Source organism: Mastigoproctus giganteus, chromosome 12, assembly GCF_048544385.1.
Source record: "Mastigoproctus giganteus isolate SK-2022 chromosome 12, ASM4854438v1, whole genome shotgun sequence".
NCBI lineage: Eukaryota > Metazoa > Arthropoda > Arachnida > Uropygi > Thelyphonidae > Mastigoproctus > Mastigoproctus giganteus.
The window spans coordinates 83,339,309-83,360,413 of NC_143586.1; the positions used below are offsets into that span (position 1 = coordinate 83,339,309).

Here is a 21,105-nt window from a genome sequence, read left to right on the forward strand (position 1 = left end):
ATTCTTTTTTCTTCATAGGAATCTTCACTTGTGCATATGTTTACTCTGATATTCTTTATTGCAAACTTCCTATTTTGAAATCTCCTCTGACTTAAAATCTCTCTGCTTCATTCTGTGAAATGCATCTGTTGTGTCTATTGTCTTTCCACCTCCACAAATCACACAGAACTCCTTAACTTCCTTTCTGTGATCTGTGTACTCCAGACTAACTTTCTGAACAAGTGAGGTAGTTTTTCTTGATGAATTTAATGTGCACAACCCCAGTTTTCTAGTTGCTTGAACCCAGCTGATTGAGATGCTGATGTTTTTTGCAATGACCACACACCCTGCACTGGGATCTTATTCTCACAACCAACCACTTCTAAATATGCGGTCAGGATTAGTGTTCTTTTCTTTATGATAGTCTCTTCTTCTTCCGTGGAGTCTTTCTTTCATGGCTATTCTAAGCTTGCATTGTTTTGCATTACTAAATGAGATGATATGTGAGATTTCTCTTCTTCCTTTCCTTGGATAGGATTGGATAGGATTACTGTTTTAAATCTTCTGATGTCAGTGATTGTTTAGATTGTGTCAGTAAAATTATTCTAGTAGGAATGATATCTTTTTATTCCACACACACACACACACACACACACACACACACACACACACACACACACACACACACACACACACACACACACACACCTTAAAATCTTATCCATTATCTAAACCTTGGTTTTCCAATAAATGTGTTAAGGCTGTTCAGATTTTCTAATTAAGGTGTTAAGGCTGTTCAATATAAGAATATTGTGTATTGCACTTGACTTGTGTGTATTGTGTATTGAACTTTAGTATGTGAAGGAAAAAAGCGCTCCTACCTTCCTGCCCTGCCCTGTCTATCCTTCCTGTACACATTGTACTCCCCAAATTCCAATTCTGTATTGCTTATATCTGTGTGACACCTAGTCTCTTATATCCCAACAATATCTGCCCTTGATGTCTTGACTAGCACTTTAAGCTCATCAGATTTATTAACTATACCCCTAGCATTGGTGTATACATGCACCTGTTCCTACTCTTAGTTACCCTAACACAGCTCATGTATTTACTTGTTCTACTATGACTCCCTGCAGTCCTGGTAATCTCCATTACCTTGCTTTTTAGGCTGCTGCTCATTCTAATAGAAGCAGTACAAGAATCACTTTTGCATCTGCCTGCGGCCACTGTTAACCTTTTAGTCTGTGTATCCCCTACCCCAAGCTAGCAGTTTCTATTTAAAACCCTTTCTATTTAAGTTTAAAAGTAAAGTAAATTAGTTTTACTTTACTTAAAGACAGATTTACTATAAAAGTAATGGTATAAAGCACAAATTTACTCTTTATTACCTTGCCAAAATTTAACAAAATTAAATAATATGTGAAAATCGGAAGAATGCTTTCCACAGGTTAGCAAAATAAAAATAAATTACACATACGTACATTGCTTAATTACTATTGTAATATGTACATGCTAATAAATTGATGTCTGTTCGCTGACATTTTTTTTTGTTGTTGCAAAATTTAAAACAGTAAAAAAGATAAGCAATCAATAACAAAGAATATGGCATGCACAAATTGCAACTAAAACAGTACATGCAAGTGAGATCTGGAGTAACATGTTTATGAAGCTTTAAAATAAAAGAACGAAGAGAAGATTCTGAAAATTTATTTGTTTTTTATATGATTGAAGAGGAAGTAAAAACACATTTCACCATAATAACCTAAAATCCCACAGAATTCCAGCTATAGGTATTATTGCAAATGCAATAAGATTGGGTTTGCTACACGTTTATAATAGATTGCACTAACAGAAAATCCCAATAAACCGGAAACTGCAAATTGTTTTTATTGTATTATGGTAATTTGTTTGTTTGTTATTTGGTTTTTAGGAGTATTAGCAGCTAAGGCCATATTGCTCCAGGAATATGCGGTAGCCATTCCCTGACCTTTCATCATCCTCCGTATTTGGTGGTCACGGGCTTGAACCCCAGTCTAATCAAGAAGCGTGTTGTATTATGGTAGTGACTTCCGGAATGTGCTTTAGAAAAATATCACAAAAAGGCATTCAAAATTGATTGTTATAACCTACAATACGATAATGATGAAAGTGTAGTACATTTTAATGATTTGAATTGGTTTTCTGAAATTTGATTCTAGTAAAGGGGCTGATTCTACTAAGCAGTGGCCATTTTTTTATGTGCGCATAACATAAAAAGTCATTGAAGTGACTTTTTATGTTATGCTTTAATCAATATATTAAATTTCCATTAAAATCCCCTTTTAGAGAGATATATAGCTTAGTTATATAGCGATCATTTCAACTTTTGAGGTCTTGGAACGAATTACCAAAAAAAATGTTTTATTGGGCTTACCTTACGATATTTTCATGAAACAATGGTGTCTCTAGAATGAAGTGGGGAATCCACTGTATTATGGTTATTTTTGTACTGCATGTTAATCATGTCATTAAATATTGGTGTAGATATGCAATAGATAGCTCTTAAATGGAAACTGCGATAGTAGTGTAAAGGCATCATTTCAACTGTATCTCATATTGTGCTCATCCTTCACAATGAGTTACCCTGTATGGCACTACCTCGAATAAGGAACGCCTCACTAATAGAGAAGATATTGTTACTTAGTCTTGGTGGGCACCACCACCCAGATAGAACCGAGAATAAGTAGCAATATCTTCTCTATTAGTATTAGTGAGGCGTTACTTATTCGAGGTAATGCCATACAGAGTAACTCGTTGTGAAGGATGATCACAATATTAGATACAGTTGAAATGATGCCTTTACTCTACTATCATAGTTTTCGTTTAAGAGCTATCTGTGGTGTATCTACACCAATATTTAATATTATAATTTTAAGCTATTATTGTATTATGCTTTGTTTCATTTGTATTTTTAAAGTATTACTGCATGTTAATTAATATTTTTGTTTGAATAAAGGACAAAAAATATTGCTAAGGTAATAAAATTTATTTTGAAATATTTTTATTTGTCGTCCACCCACATTTTAGACTCAGTTTGTTCGGCATGATACACCTCACCCTAAAGATCTGAAAGCTAGGCATAGCAAGATTTTTGCTCATAAAGGAAAGAATATTGATGGTCATGTTGTTTCTCATGGTGAAGAGGTAAGCTAAACTTCATTTCTGTGTGTTAATAAAATCTTTGCATACTTTTAAAAGTTAACTTTTGATCTAGAGTTGAAAAAATATTACTTTGAACAGTATTTTAAAGTGTAATGAGTTTTCAATAGCAGTGAGCTCTGTGGAATGAGCCTTTTCATAGAATTTTCTGTTTTGTAACAAATGAAAACATTTTGCTTTAAGTGCTTTTAAATCATTTTTTTTAAATTTTATTTTGACTTTATTGCCAAACACTAGAGTAAAATTGTTATAAATCAAATCAGAATTTTTAAAAAAGTTCGTAAAAAAACTGATGCAGTAATATCCTCTTCATCTATGTAAATATAATTTGATTTGATTTTATCAACTTCTGGATCTGAATTACAGAGAATTACTTCACTTTTGGCTTTCGTAAGCTGAACTTCGACAATGGGTGTAATCTCTTCATCCTTCTCCTCCTCCAACTTTTAAGACTATTTTCATGCTGCCAACTGTTATAAACTGAGAGATGGTAACATGTACTGGAAAATTTTCAAGACAATTTGTAAATTAATGAATACTTTGATGCAACCTTCAAAACATAATCTACTTATTTCAGATCCTGCAGAAAAAATGTCAATTGACATAGATAGGTCATAGAAAGGTTAAACGTGAAATTTTTAAAATTATTGATTTTTTTTGGACATTCTCTGAAATGTTTCAACAACTTGAATTTACTCTGTGCTTATGGCTGGCCTTCCAGATCTTGGCTTATTGTTCACTGAGTCAGTTTCTTTAAATTTTTTATTCAGTTCAGTGTGGAGATTTTTTGCAATGCTTTGGAAATTTCCATTGAAGCAGTTACAAATTTCACTTCAGCTAACCAGAGAACATCGGTCACCCTCTCTTCAAATGTAGTAGTTTTTCAGTAGCTTTTTCAGAAATAGGAACATATAAATTTAATTAAATGAAACTTAACATTTAAGCTTCAAAGTACTGTTTACAGTTTAATCACTTGCAGATCAAAAGTTAAGTTTTAAAAGGACATAGTGATTTCATTGTATATTTAAAATTATTACAAATTGTTTCTTCTTATAATAACAAATTAAATGTAAAGAAAAGAATGCTAAGTTTGCATTTACTTTCAGAAGGAAAATGGTGGTATAGAATGTTTTCGCCCTCAGAGATCAAGTATTACATCTTTATCAATGGAAATTACCCCTATGCCCTGTAAAGGTAGGTAAATTGGTTGCTTATTATTTGTTATGGTGAATGGTTTATTTTTGCAACTGTCTTTCAGCATAAATATATTTTTCCTTGTAATAAATTTTTTTTTTATTTGGTTTACATTTTTATAATTTTGTATTTTCTGTTTTAGAAAGTGAACAATCACAAGCCAATGTTGTAACATCAGGACCCAGAGAAAGTGAAGAGAAAAATGATTTGACATTAATGACAAAATGCAATCATGAACAAAAACCAATGGTTGATGAATCTGTATTTCCAGTCTCTAAAAAGTTGCTTCAATCTGATGCTAGACCTCTGGAGATAGATAATATAGACTGTGGTCACCAAACATTGAATGAAATTGAGGATGAATCATCTGACGATGAAGATTCTGATGATGGAAAACTACAAAGGGTATCATTTTTCTAGCTTATGAATTTGCAAATTATATATGTTTTATTACTTTTATCTTATTATTATTATTTTTTTCTTTTTTGTATTTATTTTATGTACGTACACAAAATCAACATAGAAGTTTCACATAGAATAAAAGTGAAGTGGGAAAGGAATGGAAAGGTAATAAGAAATTCTCAACTGTCCTGATTAATGTAATCTTCGGAAACTCACAAATTACCTGAAAGAATAAGGAAGAGAAAAGTGGAGATGATATCCATCCAATTCACACAGCACTACAGATTCAAAGATGCGATATATTCACATACCATCATTTATATTCAAAGTGTGTTTAGTGCTATGTATGTGGGTAGATTCCAACCAGGACAGATCTTAATCTTGATTAAAGAACCCTGTGAGGTCGGGATTTGGATGCATAGTGATTTCTTGTTTGCACCAACCAAGTGAAAAGAACTTAATTAGTAAGTGAGAGAGTAAACACAGTAACACATAAACTGACACAAGGCACAGATATTTAGGAGATAACATATTAAATTTTGCAAATACAGAACATACATAGAAGCTTTCAGCTACTGTATGCAGCCTTTTTTCAACTAATTGAGCACTGGCAAGCAGTTGTTTTTGTGTGCTGTAGCTGACCTTCGAGTATGTAAATACGAGGTCACACAGGTGGGGAGAGTGGTTTACTGGTAGTTGCGAATGGTGACGAGAGAGCAAGGAAGAGAGAGGTCAGGAGAGGGAGAAGGGAAGGGAGCGATTGAGATGGGTGACTGCCGTCATATGCCGCTGCAGAGCTCTTGGACTATGAGAGGCTCAAAGATTGGATGTATGCAGGTGCCAGCGTCCCTGTTGATGGTATTTATAATAATAAATAAATATTCTGTTTATACTCTGGCATGATAACCAAGTCAGTAGAGTTTACAATAAATCGTCAATATAAATATTTATCGTATTTAGTAGTCATGGGCTTGAACCCCTGTCCATTCAAACGCGTGCTACGCACTCTCGCTCCTGACCACTTGGCTACATCAGGCCTTATAAAAAATTTCTGTTTATACTCCGGCATGACAACCAAGTCAGTGGAGTTTACAGTAAATCGTCAATACAAATATTTATCGTATTTAGTAGTCACGGGTTTGAACCCCAGTCCACTCAAAGAACGCGTACAATGCACTCTCGCTCCTGACCACTGGGCTACTTTCTGGTGACTCTGATGTGTGCTGATTCCAGCCAATGGCAGATCATGAAATTGTGAGAGAAGCCTATGATTTTTGTGTCCTTGGGTGTGATATCATGGCTCTCCTGCCAGTAGTGAATGGTGATACTATGACGTTATGCATTTGGAGTGACAGGAACAGTAGTTGGTATATTGTCTGGCACCTGGATTTCCAAGTATTGACATTGTGACCTGTGAACCCTCTCTCTTTAACTATACATCTAAAAATGGAAGGGCCTGGTCCTTCTCAGTTTCAATAGCGAATTTTAAAAAAGGGTGATTCCATGTCAAGTGGCCTAATTTTGAGTATCGTCCCTGCTCGACCATCTTCAATTTTGTTGAAATTTGGTGTAGATGTTTAAACAGGTTTCCAAAGAAGCTGTGCAAAAATTCAGTTCAAAATATAGTATGCTGGAGGCACCAGAAACTTTTTTTTTCGGAGGTCACTTGTGTTGTGCCGAGCAAATAAAAAAAATTTGTTTCAAAGTTTTAAGTGTTACTGTTACGCAACCTTGAGAGGTAGTGATCTGAAACTTGGTATACCTAGTTAACTTTTGTCAGAGAATGCAAAACTTTTGGTGTCCAGGCTCAAAAATCTTAACTTTTTTACAATGCGATCTAAAATTGGCACCAAAAATTTTGTTGCGCCAAATTTAAGCAAGACTTTTGAGAGTCATAACTTTGAAATAAAAACCTTTGGTACCTTCTTCTTTGAGCATTCCATTTAACATCTGCATGAATTCAGCTTAATTAATTATGAGCTGTTATCTTGTTTGCTGGCTGAGATATTTTCCTTCAAAGATAGACTCAAAATTTGAAAGTCAAAATTTGACCTATCTTTAGGGCAAATATCTTAATGTGTGTCACCTTCAATTCTCTCAATTTTGCCACCATTGGAAAGAGCAGGTTTTAAGCAACAAGAATCATGGTTTTTCGGTTTTGTGTCTTGCTACTTGAGGCCTAAAAAGAGTGACCTTAAACATTTTTTATTTTCCACATAATATTTGCATACTTAATAGTTCTGTCGCACAGGACAGAACTATTGCATTTACAAGAGTGAAATTTTCTGCAATTACTCTGTCCTTTGGTTCAAGGAGAAAGGATATGTTGCCAATGGACAAAAAAAAATCTATTTTTTACAATGGGGGTGCAAATGGCAAGAAAAGAAATTGCATGGGTTTCTTTTGTGCAAGTTCCCAAGACTGAAAAGTGGTCTTTATTCAGGATTCCAAGCATAAAGATGATGTTCTATTGGTTTCTAAGCTTGAAAGAAGTTATAACTGCAACAAAATTTATTTAAAACAAAATTTATTTGAAAACAAAATGCACAAGGTATAATCCTTATGGGTTTTGGTAATTAACTATGTAATATCGGTGTAGATACACCATAGTTATTACCAACACCCTTTGTCATCTTTCATATTGTGGATATAACTTCGCAACTGTGATGGCATGTTGCACTACCCGGTACATGCCCGCCCACTGATGATGAAGCCCACTAGCTTCGAAACAATTGTCTGGGTGGTGGTATTCTCTGAAAATAAATAACAGTAGTCTTCTCTGCTAGAGAAGCGTTATTTATTTGAAGTAATGCAATACCAGCTATCTTGTTGTGAAGGCACCCACAATATGAGATACTATTAAAACGATGCCTTTTTACACTACATACATAGTTCAAATTTATGAGTTAACTATGGTGTATCTACACCGATATTATATACTTAAAACAATACAATTTGAAATAAGCAAGCGAGTGTGAAGATATTGAATTACTGCTTCGTAATGGACTGGCATTTTTCATTGATGGTTGATATTACTACTTCAGGCAAGCTATAATGTCATCCCATTGTTGTTGTTTTTGGAGCTGGAAGATTGGCAATAATTTTTTGTCCAGGAATCCAGCAGACATCTTGTTTAGCAGGCCAGTGAAATGAGCGAGCTGCTCCATGAGGATGCATGAAATTTACCAATACATCATGTTCTTCAAATGAAATTTCACAAATATTTCCAATCCACCAATTATTGTCACAAGTACGGGCAATGTATTGGCCAGGTTGTAAATTAACAATTGGCACATATTGAATATTGGTTTCACTAGTCTGATCTACATGAGCTACCAATGATGATGGTGTGTTGTTTGATACTCTGCAAACACGAATCTGTCTTGCATCAATAGGAATGAAGTGATGATTTTCACTTGTTCCAGCAATAGTATGACTGTCTGTGAATCTTTTCTCTTGAAATGGCCTTACTTGCTCAATTTCTTCTTTAGAAACAAAACAGAATTTTATTCCACTCGCATGCTTTTCACAAAATTCAAACATGTTTCTTGGTGTCATGATTTGGTTCCACCACCTTTTGCTTTACTTGCTCAGAAAGCTTTTTTCCTTGCTTTTTTCCAGGTATGGCCATGATTCCTTCTTCTGTAAGTTTTCTAGCTTTCTTGATCATTCTTTCTGAGACACTAAACTCTTCCATTGTTTTCTTTATGGACCAACTAACTGGAGCTAGTGTTAATATTTGAAGTATTTCTGAATGATTTGATACCACCAACTTTTCTTTCTATTCTTTCAGTAGTTCATTATAATATAAGCAATTTCCATACTGATGACTTGCACTTGGCTCCATGATGTAATTTGGATCCAAGCCACCAATAGATGCAATTTTACTGGGAATTACATCTTGTACTTGACTTGCCTTCCTTTTGGCATAGCCTTGTGAGTATCTATTAGCCATTTGCTGAAATTTCAGAGGAGAAATACCAATAGCCATCAAACTTGTGTTCAAGCGCTTTCAGTCACATGCATTTTGTCATAATGGTCTGATCCAGATGAAGTTCCTGTTGCTGCTTTTCGGCTATTAGACTCTTTTTGGCATGATGGGCACAGCTTTTGGCCTGGTTTTATGTCTACCTTTGTTAGGTCTTTCAGGTAGTCTGCCATTGACAAATCAATTGGTTGTAAACTTTTTTCACCATATGATTTTTCTTCTGGAAAGGATTGCAACATGAACACTGCAAAAATTCAAATTTTGTCAAAAGCAAAGCTTCATGAAGTAGAGAAATTGTCTTCTTCACCCAGTTTTAATCCACAATGTCGTCCTATCAGCCGTTGTTCTTCAAATTCAAATTCTTTAAATAATTTTAACCCAGTTTTGAGTGTATAGGATAGCACATGACATTTATAATTATCCATATGACTGATGGTGCATGAGTCCAGTTTATCTCCAGCAGAATCTTCTGATTCCATGGCTTTCATGCTGACTGATAAGTGGACGTTTCTGCAAGCAATGAAAACTTAGTTAACTTTATTACAGGCAAACAATAAAAAATAGAGGAACAAAATAAACAAACTGTTCATCATGAAGATAAAACACATTAATATCAGCATAGTTCAAATACCAGCTATTTATACTTTTTTTTGTATGATTCTAGAATATTCCAAAGTTCTAGAATGTTCATCAGTCTTTTTGGAATTAAAGAATATTCTAGAATGTTCTGGAATTCTAGAATATTCCAGAATTGTAAAATATTCTAGAATTCTAGGATATTCTATAATTCTTGGGTATTCTTCTAGAATATACTCTATTTCTAGATTATTCTAAACATTAGGCAGGATTAAGGAAGTGTTCTGCAACAAAAAATATCTCACAAAATAACAATACGGCACATAAATCTACGTGATGTTTAGGCTTTAAATTTAAGGCCTTAAGTGCAAAGACAAAACAGATAAACCATGATCCTTGTAGCTGAAACTCTGCTCTTTCCAGTGGTGCCAAAAGCGAGAGAATTGAAGGTGTCCCACATTAAGATATTTGCCCCTTAAGATAGGTCAAATTTGACTTTAAAATTTTGAGTCAATCGTTGAAGGAAAATATCTCAGCCAGAAAACAAGTATAAGAGCTGATATTCAGTTAGGCCAAATTCATGCAGTTGGTAAGTGGAATGTCCAAAGAAGAAGATACCAAAGGCTTTTATTTCAAAGTTATGACTTTCAAAAGTCTTGCTTAAATTTGTCGTGACAAATTTTTGGTGCCAGTTTTAGACCACATTGTAAAAAAATGTGAAGGTTTTTGAGCCTGGACACCAAATGTTTTGCATTCTCTGACAAAAGTTACTAGGTATACCAAGTTTCAGATCACTACCTCTTAATGTTGTGCAACAGTAACACTTAAAACTTTGAAAATTTTTTGTGATTTATTCTGCATAACACAAGTGACCTCCACCAAAAAGGTGCTGGTGCCTCAAGCACACCATATTTTGAACTGAAATTTTGCACAGCTTCATTTGAAACCTGTTTAAACATCCACATCAAGTTTCAACAAAATTGAAGATGGTCGAGCAGCAACTGCTAGGCCACTTGACACGGAATGACCCAAAATGCGATTTGGTGTTGAGATAGCATAGAAACGTCATCTCGGAGCCTCGGGGGAGTATGGTGAGGATATCATCCATATATCTAAGACAGAGGGTGATGGTTTCTCTCGAAGATGAACATGAAATGGTTGAGGCATAGCCGTGTTGTTTCACAGATATCTGATACGGAAAGTTTAGTCCTATTGCATAAGGTATGTTCGCCTTCCAGTCGAAGGCGAACACAGTCTATTGCACAAGAGATGTAGATGCATGTGTATAAGGAAGTAATGCTGTAGGATACGAGGAGGTCTTGGTCATTGATGCTGTAGTTCTTAAAGCATTGTATGAGTTTCTGACTGGATTGGATTGTGAAGTCCGTCCGGCCTACCAGCAGCTTGATGAGGTTGGAAATGAAGCGTGCCAGTTCGTTTGTGGGGGTGCCCGTGCCCAAAATGATGGGACACAAGGGGATGTCTGGTTTATGGATTTTTGGTAGTCCATAGAAGCGGCCCCAGTTGCTGCCGGTGGCATGGAGGTTCCAGTATTGTTCTTTGCTAATTTTAGCTTGGAACATGGGTGGCACGTTTCGTATGTTGTCTCAACCATTCCATGTTCATGTTTGAGAGCACTGAATATAAACAAACCAGTGGCTTTGCCATGGACTCTCCCATCAGTCTTCACCTGGCAAACCTGGTCATGGAAGAGTTTGAAACAGATTCCCTTTCTAATCCCCTCTCCCCATCACTCTCTGGCATAGATATATGGATTGTAACCTCACCATCATTTCCCCCCCCCAGGCTCTGGGATAACATTTCTAGGCTATCTCAATACCAAATCACCTTTTTTAAAATTCACTATTGAAACTGAGAAGGACCAGGCCCTTCCATTTTAGATGTGTGGTTAAAGACAGAGGGTTCACAGATTACATCATCATATCGGAAATCCACATGTGCCAGACAATACACCAACTACCGTTCCTGTCACTCCAGTGCAAAATGTCATAGTATCACCCATTCACTAATGAACAGGGCTTGCACGCATTGCTCCAATGCTACTGGCACGTGCAAAGAAATACATAAGGGCAAGTTGGAACTCAGAAAATGCAGCTACCCTGAGCAGACCCTCGACTAATGGGATTACAGACATCGCACCATCACAGCACCGAACACTCTTCATCATCAGATGCCTGACACTTCCGGTTTCACAGATGTGACATGCATCCCACTTTACCCTGCTCTAGCCACGGCATAACCAGAATCCTTTGCAGCTACAACATCCGCACCGTTCAAACGCTCAGAACAAAACTCCACATACCCCCCCCCCTGTCAAGTGGAACGGGATCATTTACCGCATACCGTGCTGGAACTGCAATGCAAGCCACATCGGGGGGCCATCTGTCGTTTGGAAGATTGGCTGAGGGACTACTAGACTGCCATCACTAAAGCTGACTTTACCCATTCAGTGCTAGCTGCTCACTGTTGGCAGGAGAGCCATGATTTCACACCCAAGGAGACAAAAATCATAGGCTTCTCTCGCAATTTCAGGATCCACTGTTGGCTGGAATTGGCACACATCGGTGTCACCAGGAATACAATCAACAGGAACCATGGCACCCGATATGTCCAATCTTTGAGCCTCTCGTAATCCAAGAGCTTGGCAGCCGCCTATGACGGCAGTCACCCATCTCAACCATCTCCCTACCTGCTTCTCCCTCTCCCGACCCCTCTCTTCCTCACTCTCGTCACCTTTTGCAACTACCCATAAACCACTCTCCCCCTCCTCTGTGACCTCGCATATTACATACTCGAAGGTCAGCTACAGCACATAAAAACAACTGCTTGCCAGTGCTCAATTAATTGAAAAAGGCTACATACATTAGCCGAAAGCTTCTATGTATGTTCTGTATTTGCTAAATTTAATATGTTATCTCCTAAATATCTGTGCCTTGTGTCAGTTTGTGTTACTGTGTATACTCTCTCACTATTCTTTTCACTTGGTCGGTGCAAGCAAGAAATCACTGTGCAGATCTTAATCTTGTGTTATCAATAATTTGAGAATCATGTGGTAGTAGGCCATGTCTCTCCTACCAGGAGAGCAGAGCTATCACTGATTGAGTAAAATCAACATTCTGTAGATGTAATGTGGTTTTTCAAGTGGTCCTCCAGATGATGGATGGGTGGTTTCACCAATGCATTGCATTTTCTAAATGGTACACTGTAAATCATTCTACAGTGGACTCCCGCTAATCCGAACAAGTTTTGGTCGGCGGAGAAGACAGAGAGTGGTAATCAATGGACACTGCTCATCGTGGACTAATGTTATTAGTGGAGTCCCTCAGGGCTCAGTATTGGGTCCATTGTTGTTTTCTGTATTTATAAATGATATTGATGATAGTATATCAGGCTTAATGTCCAAGTTTGCAGACGATATGAAGGTCGGCAGGGTTGTTAATGACACTAATGACAGTACACTGCTGCAAAAGGATCTAGAAAAGTTGAGCAGATGGGCTGAGAGGTGGCAAATGAAGTTTAACATTGACAAATGTAAAGTACTGCATATGGGAAGCAGTAACCCCAGAATAACATATCAACTGTATGGTACTACAGTGGCCAAGAGTGAAAAGGACCTGGGGGTAATTGTGCAGGCAGATATGAAGTTTTCTGAGCAGTGTAGATAGTCTGCAAGAGTAGCTCATGGTGTCTTGTAAATGATATACAGGAATTTTTCTAGCATGGATAAGGAGATTATTATCCCCTTGTATGAGGCAATGGTCAGACCACACCTTGAGTACTGTATACAGGTCTGGAAGCTTCATTTTAGGAAGGATATAAAGCTGCTGGAGCGAGCGCAGAGAAGGGCAACAAGATTAGTGAATGGAACAAAGGGTTGCTCTTACGAAGAAAGGCTTAAGTTTTGCAAATCAGAGCACCCAGAGGTGCATGCTCAATTCTGATGGAATTCTTCCTCTAGCCCAGATTAATCACCCGAGGGAACATAAGGTCAAATTGAGGAAAGACAGTTGTACAATAGATTTAGAGAAATTTACATTTAACCAGAGGGTGGTTCATTTATGGAACAAACTTTCATCTGTTATTGTAGAAGTGGACAGTTTAAATAAATTCAAAGCAGAACTAGACAAACATTTGGAGTGAATGGATGGGTGAAATGGGAAGGGTTTTTTTTTTTTTTTGGCGTTTTTTTTTTTTTTCTTCTCTCTTTTGACTGATGCTGTATAAGCTTGCTTTGTTGCATTATATACCTCTACTAATGCTAATATCAAAAATAGCCCACCACCATGAAAAGGTTAGGAACTCCTGATTTAGATTTTGTCAGAAAAAAGAAATTGGGACTTTGCAGGTAAAAATAGATATCATTAAGATTGAAATTGAGACATATGTTTATGAAATGATTGAGTAAGTTTTTGATTAGATAAAGTAAAATTTGCTTGGAAAGAAAAATTTTCTATGAATTAATGAAATTTTTGAATGTGGTCAGAGCTTGAAAAAGGCTCTTTCAGAATCATACTTAACAGTATAAAAAAAACAATTTTACGTGTTTATTACAATAGAAAAAGTAGTATTGCATAATTAAATTATTGCCAATTGACATACAAGGTCTGCTCATCTGTGGAAAGTGAAAATCAGAAGAAATGCTTCAGTTTAATCAACAGTTTTATTTATATACTGCTGATTTTATGTATTTTTTATGTCATTAATAATTTTTTATTTTTTTATTTTTACTTTACTTAGCACACCAATTGGGAAATTTCAGTCATTAAAAATGCCTGTTTTATCAATTATCTTACTGATTTTGTTCTAATGAAATATGATCAATAAGAGGATATCGTATGATTAGTGCTTAGGCATACCACGAAGTAGCTAGCAAATCACGACATGGCAACCTAAAATAAATGCATAACAGACAGGGTAATTGCCTTATTTCTTAACCGATGGTGAAATATGCAGAACCTAAAACCATTATTAGCGGATATTTAAACTTGGAATGTTGAGAAAGATGTTACATATATTTTTTTATTTTCTAAAAATATATAATTTCTCTATATTGGTTCTTAAAAGATAATGTAAATGTTTTTCGATTACTTTCTCATTCCCTGCCACGTCATATGACATCACTAGCCCCATTTGTCCACCAATCATTAGAGCCAAAGTCAATCAGAATTCATATTAATTGTGCTGATTAATATTAATTGATCAGCAGAATTCATATTAATATGAATGAAGGCCTTTTTTTTTTTTTTTTTATTGATAACTTCTATGAAAATTTTTAATGTTTTTACCTTCAACATTTGTTTATAATGGCACAATAGAACTTGTTTGACTTTTTTTTTTCATACAAGTGATTCAAGACATACATTTATGTCTTGAATTTTCTTGTCCTGAATTGTCTTGAGTTGAAAATGTGTGAAAAGGGTGGTGTAACAAAAGGTAGTTCTAGATTATGTGGAATCTAATGATTCCACAGCTTCAAAAATAATTAAAGGTAATGCACTGAATAATGGAAAAAGGAAATTTCTTTTAAAGTGGAAAGAGGAATTTTCCATGGCTTTAGTATGAAAGTGGTGCAAGGTGTTCTGGTTCTCTGCAATTCATAGCTTTGTGTGACAGTTCATTGTGTGTAGTTGTTAGATTCAAGTGACCTTTTAGACATGAAATTTTCAAGTTCCACAATTTGTCAGAACCACATATTAGATGCATGGAAGCATTAAATGCTCAAGAACATCCAGAAAATAGTGCAATTGCAAAGTATGTTAAAAAGATGGATGAGAAAATATTTTCTCATTTGGAAATATGTTTTAACATATACTACATTACCAAAGCAACAAGCCTTTCACTGACATGAAAAGCCTTGCCGAATTAGCAAACAAACTCAATGTTGAGGTTTGGATGAATACACAAACAACAACCAGTGTAAAGAATTCATAAACCATATATCTTTGTTATGTAAAGTACGGTTGCCGATATCAGAATTCATTTCTATTTTGTGAAGATGAGTCAGAAAGAAGAATTTATAATTTATGTAAGGTACATAAATGATAGCAATATCAAAGAGTCGTTCTTGGCTATTGCTCCTTTGGAAAATAGTGCTGCATTGACAAAGTACTGAAGAAGGTACATTTGGATTGGAGAAAAGAAAAACGTCTTGTTGGTCTAGCAGCAAATGGACCACCTTCCATGGTTGGAGGTGTTGGTAGTTTGGTAAAGAAAATCACAGATTGTGTAGAACATGTATAGCACAAGTTGCAGTTAAGTATTTTCAAATCACTTAAAGTAGTACTATACACTGAGGAAATTGATCATTGCCTTATTGAAATTTTAAAATTCTATAACAGATCCAGTAAAAAGCAAAAGCAGTTAGCAGAAACTGCTTAGTCTTAAAGAACTCAAAATCAGTCTAGGGCTTATGGAAGATCAATTTGTAAATTCAATATCTGTGAATGGTCTGTATAATGATGTGCAGCTGATTGAAATTGTAAAAGGACATGATAAATTTAAAATAGATAAATAGAATAATAGAGAAAGGGACAGAGACCATAAATTGATGATATATTGACAGCTATGTCAGTATTTGATACATTTACTTGGCTATGTTGTATGAGTTCAAAATGTCTTCTGATGGTTTGGCTCTGAAGGATTTACTGGAAAAAGCAGTGATCGTTTACCTGTTCTTGAAACTCCTGAAAATTTCCTGTGTTACCTATAATTACAGCTGCCTGCGAACAGGGATTCAGCCAAGTGAACCTGATAAAAAAAAAATAAATTGATGTCATCTCTAGAAAGTCAAAGTTTTGATTTTTTGATTATGATCAGTCTTAAAGGACCACCCCCTGCCACAATTTAATTGTGAGTAAGCCATAGATAAATGGCATTTCAGTGCAAAAACTGTTTAGACATGTTCAAGGACATAAATGTCCTCTCTCTCTCTCTCTCTCTCTCTCTCTCTCTCTCTCTCTCTCTCTCTCTCTCTCTCTCTCTCTCTCTCTCTCTCCAGTCATTACCTGGCAGAGTTGAGATCATACACTAGCAGATCTGAGTGCCTTCTATAGTTAACATACTCGTGGTCTGGATTTTGCTATGATGTCCATTATAACCTTAAAATATATGGTCTATACTTCATGATAAAAAGGGGGGGGAGTTGAGGGAGGTTGCTGGAGCTTTTCTTTGGAAGCTGAACATGGGTTTCACCTGGTGATAGTATCTATTTCCTGGTTAGGTCTAATGTGGATGTACAGTAGCAAACATGCTTCAGTCAACCGTGGTTTAAGCCCATATAACTGCTAAACAAGTAGGCTCAAACTCTAATGTAGATGATCATGCCAGAGTATAAATGGAACATTTATTATTGTCTGGTGACACAGAGGGTCTCTTATGTGTGTTATGGATGCCACACTTTGACTCCTGTTTACATTGGTTCATGTCTGCTTAGTCATCTACAGTGTACCAGGTAAAGTGTTCTTGACTTTGCACATTGGGTTATACTCACAGTTACTAACAGTCCCACCATCAAGAAGGTGCCAGCAAGATTTGGTTATCAGAATGATTAGACTTTTCTGAAATTCAACCTGTTTAACTCGCAAGTGCATCATGAACATCAGTTGCATCAGCATTTAGAATCCCAGGTAGCAGCCATAGCTGTGATACCTAGAAGTATGTCAGAAAGCTTTTGTCCTTGATTCTTTTTTGACATTCACTATCTGAGTTGACATTGCAAAAGAATGTCAAAAGCATTTTATCTAATGGAGGAAGTCTTAGCAATTTTCAAAGATGATCCTGATTAGTTATGCAGTTTGAGCATCAAGAGACATGAAGTATGTCGAGTTATTGTCGAATTTGTAAATAAAAGTGTGATGTGATAAAATCAAAGCCGCAATTATTATTTTTTTTAAATAAAAAAAATAAACCAATTTTCAACTCTAAATGCATAGTTCCACTTGCTTATTTTAATTTCAAATTCATTTGTTTTAAAAGTGCATAGTATGCATGTGCAGACATATATTTATGTTCAGTATGTAGCCATACATTACTTTACTTTCTTATGGTTATACAAGGTTTGATCAAAATCTTTGGTGAACGATCTTATAATTCTTGGATGTATATGGTATCTAAATTATTGAGCAGAGCTTACACAGTATTTTTTTTTATTATGCATGTGCCAAGTTTTAACTTGTTATCACGCACCATTCTAATAGAAAGCTGATTTAGAGACTACTTTTTCTCATTAGTTATCTGTAATATAAACTAGGAAATTTGAATAATATGTTAACATTAAATATCATTGTAAACTTGGAAAGATGCCCTCTCTATAATGGAGTGCGGAAAACCACCTTCTTAACAAACCATGCCCAAATCATGCCTACTTTGCAACAAATTTTAGATAGCAGGTCTGTCATTGATGCAGTTTTCACTTTTCTAAAAAAGATAAAATGCTATGACAGAATATAGTGTTTAATACCCACGAAATACACATCTCACTTTTAATGACACCTGGTAACTCCTACCATTGTTTGGTGCATAATGGCCTTAAGCTTCCATGACGACGTAAAACCTCGAACTACAACAACAACTTGGAAAGATATATAGTCATGGTAAACCATGAAAGGCTTATTACAGTTGACTGTTTTTCATGTGGTTTTCATGTTGTTGCCAATTCCACAAAAGGGGCAACAGTCAAAATTGCATGTGAAGGTTATGGTAATTGCATTTTTTGGCAATGTGGGTGGGTGGGTGGGGGGGTATCAGAATTCATTCTGAGAGCTGCCACTGTTAATGCAACCTACTACTATGTATTAAAATGATTGAGAGATTGATTCTGCTGTAAACAGCCCTTAAAATGGTGAACTAGTTGGCTCCTTCACTGTGAAAACCTACCTTGTCATGTGTTGCTTTCCATCTAGCATTTTTGACTAACAAAATTTCTATTGTCACATTTTATTCTCTTGATCTGGCACCATGCATCTTTTGGCTATTCCTAAAATTAAAATGTGAATGAAAGAGAAATGATTTCAGTTGATTCAAGAAGTCCAGTCAAACATGACAGATCAACAAAAAGCATTCACAAAAAGACTTCCATAGATGTTTCATCAGTGGCAGGTGTGTGGTTGCAAAAGGGGGCTATATTGAAACATATAACAATGTAAAAATCTGTCATCAAATGAAATTAATTTTTTGCAACATTCACTGACAGATCAACCATGCTTGAACCCCAAAGACTTGTGGCCATAGCCAAGTGGTCAGGAGAGGGAGTGAAGTAGCATACACTCTTTGAGTAGACCGTGGTTCAAGCACAGGTGATCTGCCAACCCATACTGAACATTTGTCTGTTCTCTAAAATGTACAAAAGTTTTCTCATACACTATTGCAGGTGAGCATTGTTCATAAAAGTAAAGGGAACTCCAATGAAAGATTTAATTTACATATTTAATACAAAAAAAAGCTAGGAGTAAAGTGCACTCATTGATTCAACTGTGATCATTGTCTATGAATTCTGTATGGCAGCCCATTAATTACCGGACCTTATGTTATTATATTATACCAATAAAAGATATGTTTAGAACAGATTTTTAGATATTAACAAATTAATAACATTATAAATAAATTATTTATGTAGTACTGCTTTTTACATTTGTGACTGTCACTAAACCAAAATGTTATGTTAAGATTGCTGACTATATCATGATTTTTTTTACACTATTTTTTACTTATCCATTTTAACACATGTGCTGTTGTCATTATTGTATTAGGAGGGAGAAAAGCACGTTGGTTTTGCATCAGATACTGAAGATCAACCTCAACGGCACAACAAACTTCACCGAAGAGACACACCTCACCACTTGAAAAATAAACGGATTAACCTTGTTACATCTAAAGAGGATGAAGAGCGGGTATGAATATGAAATTATTATACATATATTTGTGTGGTTTCTTAGCCCTTAATAGTTTATCTATATATGCAAGATGGTTTGCAAAATGGACAGTCTTTAAGAGGTTTTTAATTAGTTGATTTCGAGTAAAACATGTAAGGGCTATGAGCATTTCAAGTCTCATGGTTCTTGCTGAAGTGGGTATATAAAAAAGAAATCACAGAATTTATAAGCATTTCTGATTTTGTTTTATATTGGTTTAGTAATTTTTGTTACACAGCATAATCAGAGTAATTTTTAGATAAATACTATCAAGATGTCACATTTTATTTATGTTAGATACTGTTCAAAATGGCGACAGTTATTCTCTCTGCACAGTCTTATATGCTTCCAAACAGACGTTATATTCAAATACTTTTAATGTATTTTTCCATATTTAAGTAGCTGCATCCAGTATTCAAAGAAATTTGTTTCCACCAGTTTTTATTGTTATACCAAATTTGTTGTTCCCACAACAATAAATTAATCTAACATTAGTTGTGCGGTACCTGATAGGTGCTATCTGAAAATGTCTGTTGCCCTTTAATTAATGATTAAAAATCTGAATTTTTTTTTTCCTTTGCTAAATACAGTCAAATTTTGAGGTGTTGTGGAAGAATTTTTTGTGAAAAATTTTTGTTTACTTATAATTAAAAATGTAAAAGAACCTGTCAGGCTATGTCTTATTATTTACTGTTTTTGCCTTTTGCTTCAGTGTGCTAGTTTTGCATTTAGCATCTTGGAAACAATGTCTACATGTGTACTGCAGTCCATTAACAAAAGAAGAAATATTGGTATACCCCAAGCAGAAATTTAAAAAACCAAAAGCTTTTCCCAAGGGGGTGGGAATTGGGCACTTGTCAGGCTCCATGTGACTGTGTTCAAAATTGATACTTTGGCTGATGTGTTACCAGTGGTATTTACTTCAGAAAGTAGTTCTTCTTTGGTTTATGCTTGTACAAAATGATTTTTTTTTTTTTTTTTTTTTTTTGTCTCTGGTATTATCCTAGTGCTTATTAATATAAACAGTAAAGAATACAGTTCAACTGGAAATACGGTAACTAAATTTGATAGGACTAAACATAATAAATGAGATAAATGATTAAATAGAAGCTTAAGGATATCTTCATCAGCAACAAAAATACATACATAAAACTTAAAAACGTTACAAATGGAATGTGCTGAGCTTGGTTATGTCAGGCAAACAGAGAGAGTGCATGAGGATGTGTACGTAATGCTAAAACATTTACTGAGCAGAACTAGGTGATTGTTACTGTGAATATAGGGTGCACACATGAGCTGAGTGCCAGATTTTGTCACATTGCAACACTACAGCCTCCTTGATTTAGTGTAGCCGCACACCTGTATTGCAATTGAAAATGCTATGGCAACCAGATATGTGAAGTGACTCAAGCCACAGTTGTTGATGGTAGTGGCGCGATTGGTCAACAACCTCGGTACCATGTCTGGGATTGAGGTCATACTGGAAGGACCAATAGTGCTCTGCAACTGCAGAGTCAGCCAATCGAATGGCCCTTTCATGTTCTGGGATGCAGTCCTGGCATTCCCCCCCCCCCACATAGCAACTGCCACAGTTGTCGCAGGTGATGCAGTATATCATGCTGTTGTGCAAAAGAGAGGGGTGGGGGAATGGGTGTCTTCACCCTCGAGACGAGAGATCGCAATCGTCTACTAGGAAATTGCATGCACTCTATCCGATACTTACATATGATCTTAGAAATGCGATATGATGTGCCAGGTAATACAGGATGTAGGTGGTAGATATTGTCTCGTCACTATGGGAAGGGGTCTCGGATATGCGGCAAGCTCATGGGCTTGTAG

At 35.8% G+C, this 21,105-nt stretch overlaps 1 protein-coding gene across 7 annotated transcripts in view; it reads left to right on the forward strand.

The window, feature by feature from the left end:
* Positions 1-21,105, forward strand: part of scrib (scribble planar cell polarity protein) — a 1,177,936-nt gene that overhangs the window by 390,634 nt on the left and 766,197 nt on the right. For all 7 annotated transcript variants that reach the window (XM_090386364.1, XM_090386369.1, XM_090386366.1 and 4 more), the window contains exons 12-15: positions 3,046-3,162; positions 4,284-4,371; positions 4,514-4,776; positions 19,105-19,245. In XM_090386364.1, the coding sequence (XP_090242490.1) occupies positions 3,046-3,162; positions 4,284-4,371; positions 4,514-4,776; positions 19,105-19,245 (609 nt within the window). The remainder of the gene's footprint in view (positions 1-3,045; positions 3,163-4,283; positions 4,372-4,513; positions 4,777-19,104; positions 19,246-21,105) is intronic.